We start from the raw sequence: 14,392 nt of genomic DNA, 5'->3' as shown, positions 1-14,392 counted from the left end.
AGATCTAAAAGAATGATCAAAGGACAGTCTAAGACATGTCAGGATGACAAACATTGAGTGCTGCTATGTTCTAAATATTGTGTTAGTCCTCTGTTACTCTTTTTAACAAAAGCTGCATAGCCAGGGAAGGAAGTAGCTTTTTTTTCCCCCTAGTAGACTGCAATTATTTAGAAACTATGTGAACTTTAAAACAGTGAGTTGGATACTGACTAGAAATACTTCAGTAATCTCTGGTTTCTTTGGCTGAAGGTACTGCTCTTGTTAGTGACGATTCTGTGTAGGTAACAAAAGGTGAGAGCACACAATTTAAAATACTGTTTCTGAATGTAATTAATGTAATTTGTGTGTCATATTTGCCAAAATTAAATGAGAAATCCAGAGCTTGTTTATTTCAGTGATATGGTCTCTTATTGTTTGCAGTGACAATAAGGTATGGCTTCATCAATTCTTATGAGCAAAAGGAAGTGCACTTGCAGTATCACCTTATAAGTACAAGTACAAATCTCTGAAGCTGCTCACTTTCATGCCAGCCACTTAAATGGTTAGATGGAAGCTCAAGCAAAGTTCTAGATCCACATTTGGCGTTGTGGTCTGCTTGCAAGAATAGTCAAGATAGTCATGAGTTTTAGTAATAAAAGAATTTGTTCTGAAAAACATGTTACAGAAAAAAGAAAGAATACAGAATGAAAAAAATCCATCTTGTCACCTGGGTGAACTTGTGGCTGAGTACACAAACAGATGTTAGTCTTTACTGAAGTCAATATGAAAAATGAAACTTCCATAAAGGTGCTGCACACTTTCCCCAATTTACTTAGGGTTTTGGTATTTGATCACATTTGAGGCAAATATTTCTGGTGCTTTATGCATTCCGTGTATTTGAAGATGGCATTGTTGAAACTTAGAACATTGAATGTTATTTACTGCATTTTTAGTATGAAGTTTTAAGATTATTTTCAGCGAAATTTAAAAGTTCACTGTCCAACACTGCCTGTTCAGGTGGCATCTGCAAGCCTGTTAATGTGACACACTAAGAGAGATCATTTTATTCTTGAAGTTTTCTCAGAAAGCAGAGATAAAGGAAGCATTTTTGGAACAAGATTCTGATTTGCTGTACTGCACTCATTATTGTGACTATCCATCACATATCCTTTAAAACACAAATAAAAATCTGAGGGCTAGCCAGTTCATGAGCCAGTATTTTCTTGTGTTTCTGATCTGAGAAACTTTTTTTAATGCTTATGAATTTTATGTACCAGTAGTAAACAGAGACAGAAAATTTTAATGATTTGCTTGAAGTCGTACAATATATCAGATTCAGAACAAGATTACAAGTGGCCTGCTAACAGTGCCTCGTAAATAAATCACTTAGCTACTCTTGTTCTGTTTGTCTATCATAAAAAAAAATACATGATTCTGAAAGTAATTTGCACCTTTTAGAAAATGGTTTCATCTGTTGACCTCAAAGCTCCCAGGATAATCAGTACTAATTAAGTTGTACAGATGAGAAAAAGTAAGACATATATCAGTTAAGTGACTTGCCTGGAGATACTGATCCAGTAGATAAGACTTGGACTTGTAAGAAAGATGACTTTGAATGCAGTTTCACCCTAGTTCATGATATGTAGCTTAGCTTTTCTATAGATTTTCTGTACCTATAAATTTGTAAAAGGTTGCCTATATAATAGAATAGTGAAGAATTAGAAAAAAAATAGTTCTCAGAATCAACTTAGTGACAGAAACTTAGAAGGAAACCGAGGTTTCCTCCTGGAAATAGGGGACAATTAATTTTATGGTATCTTGAAAAAATCTTACAGGTTTAGGCAAAAATTCAGACTTTTTTTTTTCATTCATATTTTTAATTCTAGCATTTGAGAAAAGTAGAGGGTGCAGTGTAGTTTGGGAAGTCAACTATTTGAAGGACCCTGATTATAAGCAAATGAGTCATACCAGAAAAAAGAATCATCCAGCTAAGAATTAGGTGTTCCTTCAACACCCTCTGTGGCAGGCATTCTGATTAGTTGAGTTCTAACATTTTTCTTTCATTTGTGATTGTCAGAGAAATTAGGAAATAGTATTCCAAATAATATGCTTCTAGCTTTTATGCCTTTTAGAAAGTAATGTGACATTGCAGACTTCAGTGCTAGAGTTGCAACATGCATAATAAGCTCCTGGAATCTGGAATAATCTATTTATCCACAAACAGGACTGCATCTAGTAAGCTACCTTGTAGTGTTGCATGAAAGTAAACTTAATTACTATAACCTTTTAGTCGTGGGACGTTATAGTCCCAATTGTGTTGAATCTCTCATGATTTAGTAATTTGTCATGTGGTGCAGTTGCAAACTCACATTGAGAGCAGTAGATTATTTTAGGCTAATTCAATTAAATGGCCCCTTCAGTTTCTGTTTTCTCAAATGGTCTTAAAAATGTGCTAGTATACACGTACATTGCAGTATCTTCTGAAAAATCAGTGCAGTCTTTCTACTTGCTTGTACATAATTACAACATTCAGTGCTATCAATGAAGGGAGAAAAAAACCTGCTCTTTTGTTTGTTCTTCACAGAGCATTCTTATTTATTTTTGAAAAGTGAGATTTTTCTTATCTAGAAAATTGATCTGAAATGCTCAATATCCTGTTTTCTCTGACCAGTGTTTCAAAGAAAGACAAAAGCTTTCATTATTTTTGTTCAAATTAAGTCATAAAATTGTTCAACCTTTAAAGTAAGGTGGGGGGATATTGTCACCTTTCAAGTAACTATCTACTTCCCAAGACACATTTATGTCTGTATACATGTTTGTGCCTGCTTGAAGACTTATGCACAGAAAATCTTTAATGTTGTTGGTTTTTTACCTACTTTTAAATTACAAGTTGAGAAGACAGTAGAAGGACATTTTCTGATAAATGTCCTGTATTTCTGTTAAGTTTAAAACACAACTGCACAACTGAAAGAGTAAATGCAAAAGAGAGTTTGAGTCTTTTTGCAATGTAACATTTAACAGCACAGGGTTTTTTTTGCTATGGAAGGCAAGAATGCTTTTATGAACTGCTGCTGTAGACCATTTCAGACAATGAATTTGTTCATTCCGTTGGTATGGGTTTAAATTCAAGTTGTTTTTACAGAACAGATTTCATTTAGTTTTATTTCATTTTAGCATCTGTCATATAAGTAGTGACATAGTTTGTTAATGGAATTATCTTGCTTTACTCTAATTGTTTTATAATTATTTAGATAACAATTTCAGTATACTTTTTGTTTCTGGCAGATGAAACAATGGTAAATGAACAAAGGCTCATCTCTGCCTTTAGCTTTCAGAAATTACTACCAATTTTAACCCATTTGCTCATATTAATTGTTTTTGTCTTTAGGGATCCTCCAGTTTCTATGCGTAAAGTAGAGAGTCTTCCTGCATTTTGTGCAGCACTTTCTTTAAAACACTGAATAACTTAAAATGTATTCTTTCTGCCTATTGCCGTGTCTTTTCCTTTTTTTTTTTAATTCTCAGTGTCCTCAAGAAGTCCAGAGAAGGGCGACTAAACTGGTCAAGGGGCTGGAAAATAAAACTTATGAGGAGCGGCTGAGGGAGTTGGGGCTGTTTAGCCTGGAGAAGAGGAGGCTGAGGGGAGACCTGATTACAGCCTACAAATACTTGAGAAGGGATGGTGGGGAGGTAGGGGAAGGGCTCTTTACATTAGTGATGGGTGATAGAACAAGAGGAAATGGGTATAAGCTTAGTCAGGGGAGATTCAGGTTGGATGTTAGGAAGTATTTCTTCTTTGAAAGGGTTGTCAGCCACTGGAATAGGCTGCCCAGGGAGGTGGTTGAGTCCCCATCCCTGTATGTGTTTAAGAAAAGGGTGGATGATCTACTTAGGGATATGGTTTAATGGGATTAGGGACGGTTGGACTCGATGATCTCTGAGGTCTTTTCCAACCTAGAAATCTATGAATCTGTGAACAAGGTTTTTCTTGTTTGTTGTCTTTTTTTTTTCCCCAGACATTTTTACTTAGTTATGCATAGCTTTCTTGCACTGTTTCTGGCCTTTCTCATTCCCTACTTATGTCTCGGTTAAACTGTGACACTATTTTGCAGAAGCAGTAAGACCTGCAAAGCATGAGGGCCTAAACTTATGCTTCGAGTTTTACCGTGTAGAAGAGTTAGTGTTTGTAAGTTGATCCTCTTAAGAAAACTGGGAAGGTGAGGAGCAAGGAAGAAGGTAAAATGAATACCTTTTTGGAATAGTGCTCTGAAGGGACAGTAAAAACTTCTGGAGGGAGTATGAGCGGAGACAAAAGGAAGAAAAAAGCCAGATTCCAGACGAAAGGCCTTCTAAGTATGGAAGGAGAGCCAAGCAACATCAAGAGGTTTCCCCTCTCTTTCCTTTTTCCTGGTGCTTTGCCCTGTTACACCATGTGATTGTTTATGCTGAAGATCCCACTTCCATGTGTTGACCTCCACATATGCACAGTTCTGTAAAGTACTGTACTTTTCTATAATCCTTTTGTCGACAAATTTCTATGTAGCATTTCATTTGTCAAAGGCTTGTGTATCTTAATTCTCTGTAAAAAATACTGTATGTTGCACAGAGGGAAGAGACGTTTGAAATCTGGGAGAAAGAGATATTCACTGAAACTCTGATGGTGGCCAGGAACCGACTTTGTTCTTGCTGTCATGCCACTACTATGTGGATTCTGCCTACTTTTTTTACCTGCTTTCTGGTATACTGAGACTTCAGTTTGTCTTTCTGACGCAGCGTGTTGCTAAGAGGACACTCAACTCTCATAATACTCTTTTTGAAATGTGGAGAGAACTGAAGAAGTACCACTATCTATTGAACTAGTCTGAATTATTCCTTGTCTACTGATTACTGAAGTGCAAACAAGAGTGGAGACAAGAGCTTTCCACATACTAATTCCTCAGGGCACAAATAGAGCTCATTTCTCCACATATCCTCCATATCTGAATATCCTTTGCGTGTAAGCCTTCCTCTGCCCCTATGACTCTGCTTGCAAAGCTGCTTTATCACTGTTCACTATCTCCAAGCCCTCATCTGATTCCAGCTTTCTTCATATCTCTTGTAACTCATCCTATCTGCAAAGATGTAAAGTGAGGAGCAACATTTCTTGTCATGCTTCGTCTATGGATTTTCTCTCTCACCTTATGTAGTTTGGTGAAGCTTAGAATTTGGCAAGACAAATTGATGATTTAAGCCAACAGGAAAGAAGTCCCAAATTATTAAAAGATGTTTGAAGTTTAATCATTTCACTATGTTTTAGCTAGGAAAAAACCAAGGAATTCATAATTTATATGTGATGTGGGAAACGTATTATATAGATACTGTTTAATTTCATTAAATCATAGAATCATAGAATGATTAGGGCTGGAAGGGACCTTCAAAGGTCATCTAGTCCAACCCCCCTGCAAGGAACAGGGATATCTCCAACTAGATCAGGTTGCTCAGGGCCTCGTCCAACCTGGCCTTGAACGTCTCCAGGGATGGAGCATCCACCACCTCTCTGGGCAACCTGTTCCAGTGTTCTACAACTCTCATGGTAAAAAATTTTTTCCTAATATCCAATCTGAATCTACCTCCCTCTATTTTAAAACCATTACCCCTTGTCCTATCACAACAGGCCCTCCTGAACAGCCTCTCCCCATCTTTCTTGTAGGCCCCCTTGAGGTACTGGAAGACCGCTATAAGGTCACCCCGGAGCCTCCTCTTCTCCAGGCTGAACAGCCCCAACTCTTTCAGCCTGTCCTCATAGGAAAGGTGCTCCAGCCCTCTTATCATCTTCGTGGCCCTCCTCTGGACCCTCTCCAACTGGTCCATGTCCTTCTTATGTTGGGGGCTCCAGAACTGGACGCAGTACTCCAGGTGAGGTCTCACGAGGGCAGAGTAGAGGGGGAGAATCACCTCCCTCGACCTGCTGGCCACGCTCCTCTTGATGCAGCCCAGGATGCGGTTGGCCTTCTGGGCCGCAAGAGCACATTGCCGGCTCATATTGAGCTTCTCGTCCACCAGTACTCCCAAGTCTTTCTCCTCAGGGCTGCTCTCGATCCATTCACCACCCAGTCTGTATTTGTGCCTGGGATTGCCACGACCCAGATGTAGGACCTTGCAGTTAGCCTGGTTGAACTTCATGAGGTTGACACGGGCCCACCTCTCCAGCCTGTTGAGGTCCCTCTGGATGGCATCCCTCCCTTCCAGCGTGTCGACGGCACCACACAGCTTGGTGTCATCGGCGAACTTGCTGAGGGTGCACTCCATGCCACTGTCCACGTCACCGACAAAGATGTTGAAGAGGGCCGGGCCCAACACGGACCCCTGAGGGACACCACTCGTGACCGGTCTCCACTTGGACATCGAGCCGTTGACCACTACTCTCTGAGTGCGGCCATTGAGCCAATTCCTTATCCACCGAGTGGTCCATCCATCAAACCCATGCCTCTCTAGTTTAGAGAGAAGAATGTCATGCGGGACAGTGTCAAAAGCTTTGCACAAGTCCAGGTAGATGACATCCGTTGGTCGACCCTTGTCCACCGATGCTGTCACCCCATCATAAAAGGCCACCAAGTTGGTCAGGCACGATCTGCCTTTGGTGAAGCCATGTTGACTGTCACCCACCACCTCCTTGCTCTCCATGTGCCTTAGCATGGTTCCCAGGAGAATCTGCTCCATGACCTTGCCAGGCACAGAGGTGAGGCTGACCAGCCTGTAGTTGCCCGGGTTCTCCTTGTTCCCCTTTTTGAAAATGGGGGTTATGTTCCCTCTCTTCCAGTCATCGGGGACCTCACCAGACCACCACGACTTCTCAAATACAATGGCCAGTGGCTTGGCAACTTCATCCGCCAGTTCCTTCAGGACCCGCGGATGGATCTCATCAGGTCCCATGGACTTGTGCACCTTCAAGTTCCTCAGATGTTCCCGAACCTGCTCTTCAAGTACAGTGGGCGGTGGTTCATCCTCACAGTCCCTGCTAGTTCTTTCCACAGCTTGGGTGGTAAGACAAGAGGCTTTATCAGTGAAGACCGAGGCAAAAAAGTCATTGAGTACCTCAGCCTTCTCTATGTCCCGGGTAACCAGAGCACCAGTATCCTTCCGGAGGGGGCCTACATTCTCCTTGGACTTCCTTTTGTCCCCTACATACCTATAGAAGCTTTTCTTATTGCTTTTTATATCCCTTGCCAAATTCAATTCCTTCAGGGCTTTAGCCTTCCTCACCTGATCCCTGGTCACTCGTACAGCTTCTCTGTATTCCTCCCAGGCTATCTGTCTCCGCTTCCACCCTCTATAGGCTATCCTCTTCATTTTCAGTTGGTCCAGGAGCTCCTTGCTCATCCACGCGGGCTTCCTGGTCTTTTTGCCCGACTTGTTCTTCATCGGGATGCACCTCTGCTGAGCTTGGAGGAGGTGCTCCTTGAATGTGGACCAACTTTCCTGGGCCCCTCGTCCCTCCAGGGCCGCCTCCCATGGCACTTTGCCCATCAGGTCTTTGAAGAGGCCAAAGTCCACCTTCTTGAAGTCTAGGGCACAGAGCTTGCTGTATAGTTTCCTTGCTGCCCCGTGGATTTTGAACTCCACCGTGTCGTGGTCACTGCAGCCAAGGCTATCCCTAAGTTTCACATCGCCCACCAGTCCCTCCCTGTTGGTGAGCACAAGGTCGAGCATGGCACCCCTCCTTGTCGGCTCCTCTATCACGTGCAGGAGGAAGTTGTCGTCCATGCATTCTAGGAACCTCCTGGACTGCCTGTGCCCTGCCGTATTGTCTCTCCAACAGATGTCAGGGTGGTTGAAGTCCCCCATGAGGACCAGGGCTTGTGACCGCGAGGCTGCTCCTATCTGGCTATAAAGCGCCTCATCTGCTCTGTCCTCCTGGCCAGGTGGCCTGTAACAGACCCCTACTGTAACATCCCCTGTCCATCCCCGTCCTCTAATCTTGACCCATAAGCTCTCTGTCAGCTCCTCCTCCGACCCCAGGCAAAGCTCCACGCACTCCAGCCGCTTGCTGACGTAGAGAGTGACACCCCCTCCTCGTCTCCCTCTCCTTTCTAAAAAGCTTATACCCCTCCATGTTGACACTCCAGTCATAGGAGTCGTCTCACCACGTCTCCGTGATGCCAATAAGGTCGTAGCCCTGCTCATGTGCACGCATCTCCAGCTCATCCTGTTTATTTCCCATGCTGCGTGCGTTAGTGTACATACACTTCAGCTGGGCCTCCGACGAAGCCGACTCGCTGGCTGGAGCGACAGGGGTTCTCTTGGACGGCAGTGTAAGTTCGTTTGAACATACCTGTGATCATTCTTCTGTTATTTAGACTGCAGTAATTTCATCCTGTGTCAGATTCCCTGACACATGCATAAATACATGCATGTGCGCTGCAGTGTGGCAGAAGGTCAAGGTCAGGTCTAAATGAAGTTTCATTATGGTGGTTGAAGTCCAGAGGTCCCAATGGAAGTCATAGGACATACACACTCTTGTCTGTGAGACGCAAACATAACAAACGAGAATATCTGGGTGGGTGTGAGCTCTGCAATGTTCCTGGTGTTAAGTGTACCTCTTGTCTAACAGATGCAGACAGGCAAGATTCTATCAATCTCTTTCTGGGAGTATTCAAGCCTACAGAAGGAAAACCTCATCTCTGGGAACTTCCCACTGATTTTTATTTGCATCACAAGAACACCCTCAGTCTGTCACAGACCAGGCGAAGGTATTTTGCTGTTCTGTTTTTTTTGTTGTTGTTTGGTATTGCTCTAATAAATTTAAAAATGCTTGTTGTTAATGAAGTAATTTGGTCAGCCTGTCAAAAACTTGCTTATTGTTTTTTAAGTTTTTACAAAAACTTAAAAAAAACCCCAAACCTTCAAGAGATTACCAAAAATGTTGGATGTTGGTGTTTTGCAGGATTTGCTTTAGTATGTTATTGTCCTGTTGTACTGAAAAAAGAAGTTTCATTTCATATGAAAATCTAGTCTGCAATGTGAAGTGCTTCTCTATTTTACTGAAGTACAGTTACCACTGTCTCATTAAGCAATATACTGGTGTATTTCTTCTGATGTTCAGATTTATTGTCAGTGCTGTATTTGAGATTAGGTGATGAGGGTAACATTTGTTGGTTTTTTTTTTGTGTAATGCACTTAGTCTGCAGCTGTGCATACCAAGAAGCCCATGATTTTCTACCTTCCTTTCAGCCATGTCTAGCCTGTTCTGAAGACTGTTTTTCTTCTTTTGTGTTCCATTGTAGTTGCATATGTAATATATAGAAATATATACAGAAATAATAGGACTAAAGTGTAAAAATTTTAAAGTAATTTTAGAGTGCTTCACAACATGGAATGATTTTGTTTAAGGATTATAAATATTGCATGTAAAAAACATAAATTCGGTTTAATAATAAGGACAGTACTAGACTTGTTAGCTAAATAATCTCTTTTAGGAATTTCACTGTATCTTTGTTCATTCTGTGAGTCTTAAGCTCTATTACAAATGGTAAATCTGAATATCTGCATTTAGATTTTTGTCTGGGGAAAATTGCAAGTGTTTAAACAGTGTGTTCAGTCCCTGTGGGCTGCTTATTCCATTAACCTGGCATGGCAACTGGCATGTGATATGACTGTTCTAAATTTCAACCCTTTTGTATCATCTCCTGAGGCTTCTTTTGATGTTAGCTCATACCAGCCACACAACCAAGTGCTATTTCAGTCACACGTGAAACATGCAACATTAATTTTATAGCCTCCTGGTTTCGAACATAATTGTATGTCAAAAATGAATTCAGCTGATCAGCACTGGTGAGGCCACACCTTGAGTACTGTGTCCAGTTTTGGGCCCCTCACTTCAAGAAGGACATTGAGGTGCTGGAGCGGGTTCAGAGAAGAGCAACGAAACTAGTGAAGGGTTTAGAGAACTTGTCCTATGATGAGCAGCTGAGAGAGCTGAGACTGTTTAGTCTGGAGAAGAGGAGGCTCAGGGGGGACCTTATCGCTCTCTACAATTGCCTGAAAGGAAGTTGTAGGGAGATGGGCGTCGGTCTCTTCTCCCACGGTATGAATGACAGGACGAGAGGGAATGGCCTCAAGTTGCACCAGGGGAAATTTAGGTTAGATATCAGGAAGAATTTCTTTGCAGAGAGGGGTGTGAAGTATTGGAACAGGCTGCCCAGGGAGGTGGTGGAGTCCCATGCCTGGAGGTGTTTAAAAACCGTGTGGACTTGGTGTTGAGCAACATGGTTTAGCATGTCATGCAACATGCATGACAGTGCAGGGTGAATGGTTGGACTCGATGATCTTGAAGGTCTCTTCCAACCAGGCAATTCTATGATTCTGTGATCGCAAATACACGAATGTCCTAGTCTCCCTTTTATGTGTTACCCTGTTAAACAAGTCTTATTTGTCACAGATACTGTTCTCAAATGAGGTGGAACATTTAAAAAAAATAAAATTCTTGGCAATCTTCATTTACTAATTAATTAGTTTTATGTTTCATTCTGGACAGAATTTCTTCTGAGCACATACACAACCACGTTTTCTCATGTGAACAAAATGACACCTCCATGCAATAAGTAGTTAGCTGAGAAAAGCTCTTCCAAGTAAGCTTTTGTTTCTACCAAACTCTTGGACAAGTTCTTCATATAACTTCTTCCTGCCCCTCTGTGCAGTGCCTCTGTTGGATTCCCTGGGCACAGCAGCGATGGAAATAATGAAAACGCGTTTAAAAAATCAAGGATATAAGAAGAAACAGAAGATGTTGTTTCCTGTCATAGAAACTGCTTTTAGACTATGTTGTATTCGCCTCCCCATCAGAAAGAAGAGAGTTTCATGTATTACTTTTATATAATTTGGGATTCATGTGAAAGGACAGTGAATAAGGAAAAGGGGACTTTCTGTTTCCACGTTACTCAGTTTTGCTGCTTGCATAAACGATATGTCTGCATAGTTTCTGAAGGCACTGGAGAAAATGGCTTCCCAGCGTGGCCTGATACAGTACTGCAGAAGAGATGGGACCGTCAGGCATAACTCATTCCTTTTTCTCTAGGACATACACTGCTCTTGGAATTACAGTGTGTTGCCCTGCCCGTTGTGCACCATTTGCTAAACCCCACTAACAAGTCTATCTCTGGATATGGGAATACACCCAGTGTTTCTGCTCCAGATGACTGCATTGACATGAGTAGGAGATAACCGCATTAATACTCTAATTACAGCCTTTACAGTATTGTGAATACGCACATATATGAAATAAAAATCAGTGAAGATAAATGTCTTTTCATCCTAAGTAAAGAAATAGAGGGAACTATCAGAATAATTTAGAGAAGAAATTGAAGTATATTTGAGATGAGAAAAATATGTAAATATGAATGAAAGGTAAAACATGCTTTATTTTATGAATGTTGCTTGACTTCCTTTGTTCTTTTTCAGAAATCCTGAATAAGCTTCCAGCAGGCCCTTTTTTTTTTTTTTTTTTCTGTTAGTTATTCCAATGTACGGTTCTCAGACTTAGGGCAGCTGTCACATCAAAATATATTTCTACGTGTAGAAGTCAGCTGCTTTTACAATTTCTTGATTTTGTTATCATTAACCTTCATTTCTTCATACCCTTTTCCTAAATTTTAGGATCTGAATAAGAAGTGGTGGGTGAATGCTTTCTTTTAAAAAAAAATGATGAGAACAAGAGAAATACATAAATACCTTCTATGTGTACTAAGACCTCATTTTTCAGTACTGTAGAGGTAGGCACCTGAGATGTATTTTGTTTAATGGAACAAAACCACTCCTCCCTCCATACCTGTATTGAGCTTCGTGTGTTTGAATTTCATGGCCTGAGAGCTAAACAGTAGGTTAGAGGCCTGTTGAGGTCCCCCATCCAAGTATAATTCTTTACTTTCTTCTACACTTGAATTATAAAGAAATGTTTACTAAAGTGACACAGTATGATTGCATAACTTATGTGCAAACATTTAGAGTGGATACAAGATCAAATCTTTTGTATCAATTGTGTGTCTGTTTTTCCTGTACAGCTATACTTACTGGTGGACCACAGGTGTGCTAAAGCATTTACCTCTTCCTTTTGATGAAGGTAGGAACTGTATTTGCTCCTTGTCTTACAAAGTATCTTGAAAAAGAAGTTTGTCACCAGTGCTTTTTAACTGTTTTGGATCCCAAATCTGGGAAAAAAAAAAAAGTTTCCATAATGACTGCTAAATACTATTTTTTCCACAATGAGCTATGATTTTTTAACTGCAGGATGCAAGACATACCTAATGGGCTAAGACTTAACCTCCATACGTTTATGGGCCAAGGCACACTTCATTCTTTTTTTTTTTCCTTGCCTGTTAATATATTCATAGTGTAAGGTGGTGGTTACATTCCTGTTGCAGATGACAGGTATAGCTAGTGTGTTTTATTTCTCTGGGATACTGTGGAGCATGTTTTATTAGGAATTGTCGTCATGAAGGGAAATCAAATTATGGTTGTTGATAGTTCATATTTATTAAAGATGTGCTGTGCATCTCCTTCCTATCATATTTGCTTGTTTTAGAGGGGATATGACTGTAGAAAAATGCCTGGTAGGGTGGCTAGGTAAGCAGGCTACAGTTCAGATTTTTGCAGAGTCAGTAATTGCTAGTAAAAAGATTTTTTTTTTTATCTTTGCCTCAGTGACATGTGCTGAAAACAGACGCAAGTTAACAGTGAAGAAATTCCACAAGTATGAAGAGGAAATTGATATCCACAATGAGTTTTTTCGGCCATATGAGTTGAGCAGTTTTGATGAGACCTTCTGCTTGGCAATGACCAATTCCACAAGGTATATTGGGATGTTTTGGGACTATAAATCCTTAACTGGAAGTTGATTTGGTGTGAATTAAATGTACATTAAATTTGTTTGGTTAAATCTGCGCAACACGATAGATTTTGTAGTATGGTTTGGGTTTTTTAAGCTTCAAATTTAGCAATCTTCTAGAAACTAAATTACAATAATGAAATGGAAATGCTAGTCTAAAAAGTTCTGTTAAGATAGCACTCAAATTTCCAATTATTTTCCATTTGGAGGTGCCAAATATTTGTGCACTTGAAGGCTGAGAAATGGGCTTTTCTGCGTGGACTCATTAGATCACAGAGACTACCTTCAAAGCAATTGTTTTCTAATTTCTCTGCTCTCACTTTACAATTGTTTTCTTCAGTTCATCTGGTTCTCATGGCTGGCCAGATAATTTTTTTTTTTTTGGTAGCAATCAGCTGGATATTCTAAGCATAATGTTAATTACACTTTAGCTAAAGACTTGCAGGTTATGTTTCATGTAGCTTTTTGACCAAATTTGTGTGTTGGCAGCATTTTGAAAACAATATAGCTGAGTTACAAGGCTTCTTCAGCACAGGAATGGAGTACATTGCTCTAACCTTCTTGGCAAGTGGTAATGTTTGCAGCTGTTTTATGGCACTAAATAATGCAACTGAAAGCTTTTTAAATAACTAGGGGTTTATATTTACATGACTTTAGCTTAGAATTATGAAGCTAGAAGTTGAAGTCTCTTTTTAAATGATATTTATTTATTTATTTATTTCAAAAGTAGATGTTAGAGGTGGTTCTTCCAGGAAAATTTAAAAATGTTGTGTTGAACTTTGCTCATGAACGGTTTTTCCTTTCTATTTTGCCAGAGATTTTATGCCTAAGAACGTGGGGATTGATCCAAGTCCATTTACTGTTCGTAAACCTGATGAAACTGGAAAATCAGTGTTGGGGTAAGCCTGAAATACAAAATTTTGTTCTGGTTTAATAATAGTGCAATTGTAATGCAAATATATAAACTCTATGTGTGTGTTGTGTAGCATATTCTCTGTTACATGAGAATTAAAAATCATTGTTATTAAACTGTACAATTGTACACTTGGAAAATCATATCTACTTTGAGATTTTTATTTGACCCTGGCAATTCTTTATTCAGACTTGGTTAATATTTTGGTTTCTTCTACTCCTCTAAGTGAAACCCATGAGAAAATTTTATCTAGAATAAGCATAACATGTTAAAATTTGATCATCTCTTCATACTAGTGGCAACTGTATTATCTATTGGAGCTGACAGGAACGCATCTATTATTGTTGTCTTTTAAAAAAAAAAAAAGAATAAATTTTGAATAAATAGAACATACCCTGAAGCAACAAGAAATGCCAACTTCAGCATAGTTTTTGTAAAAAATGTTATGAGACTATTTATAGATAAAATTATATAAAACAATTCAGCAACAGTTATTGGAACAAATGAATGTTTCATTTAGCTGCTTTTGCATCCTGGACTTGCTTTGTTACTTTATTTATTGCATTGTTGTGTTTGATCTGCTGTATCACACAAGGGCTATGAGGACTGTTCCTGGATCACTTTTCATTCTCTATTTGATA

At 40.0% G+C, this 14,392-nt stretch overlaps 1 protein-coding gene across 1 annotated transcript in view; it reads left to right on the top strand.

Moving 5' to 3' along the window:
* Window positions 1-14,392, top strand: part of FIG4 (FIG4 phosphoinositide 5-phosphatase) — a 79,594-nt gene that overhangs the window by 35,714 nt on the left and 29,488 nt on the right. The window contains exons 16-19 of the mRNA XM_086608120.1: window positions 8,570-8,708; window positions 12,015-12,073; window positions 12,655-12,802; window positions 13,654-13,737. Of these exons, the coding sequence (XP_086464246.1) occupies window positions 8,570-8,708; window positions 12,015-12,073; window positions 12,655-12,802; window positions 13,654-13,737 (430 nt within the window). The remainder of the gene's footprint in view (window positions 1-8,569; window positions 8,709-12,014; window positions 12,074-12,654; window positions 12,803-13,653; window positions 13,738-14,392) is intronic.

This window comes from Tauraco erythrolophus, chromosome 2 (assembly GCF_009769465.1).
Source record: "Tauraco erythrolophus isolate bTauEry1 chromosome 2, bTauEry1.pri, whole genome shotgun sequence".
NCBI lineage: Eukaryota > Metazoa > Chordata > Aves > Musophagiformes > Musophagidae > Tauraco > Tauraco erythrolophus.
Note: the sequence above shows the minus strand (reverse complement) of the source record. Positions and strands in the feature narration are given on the sequence as shown.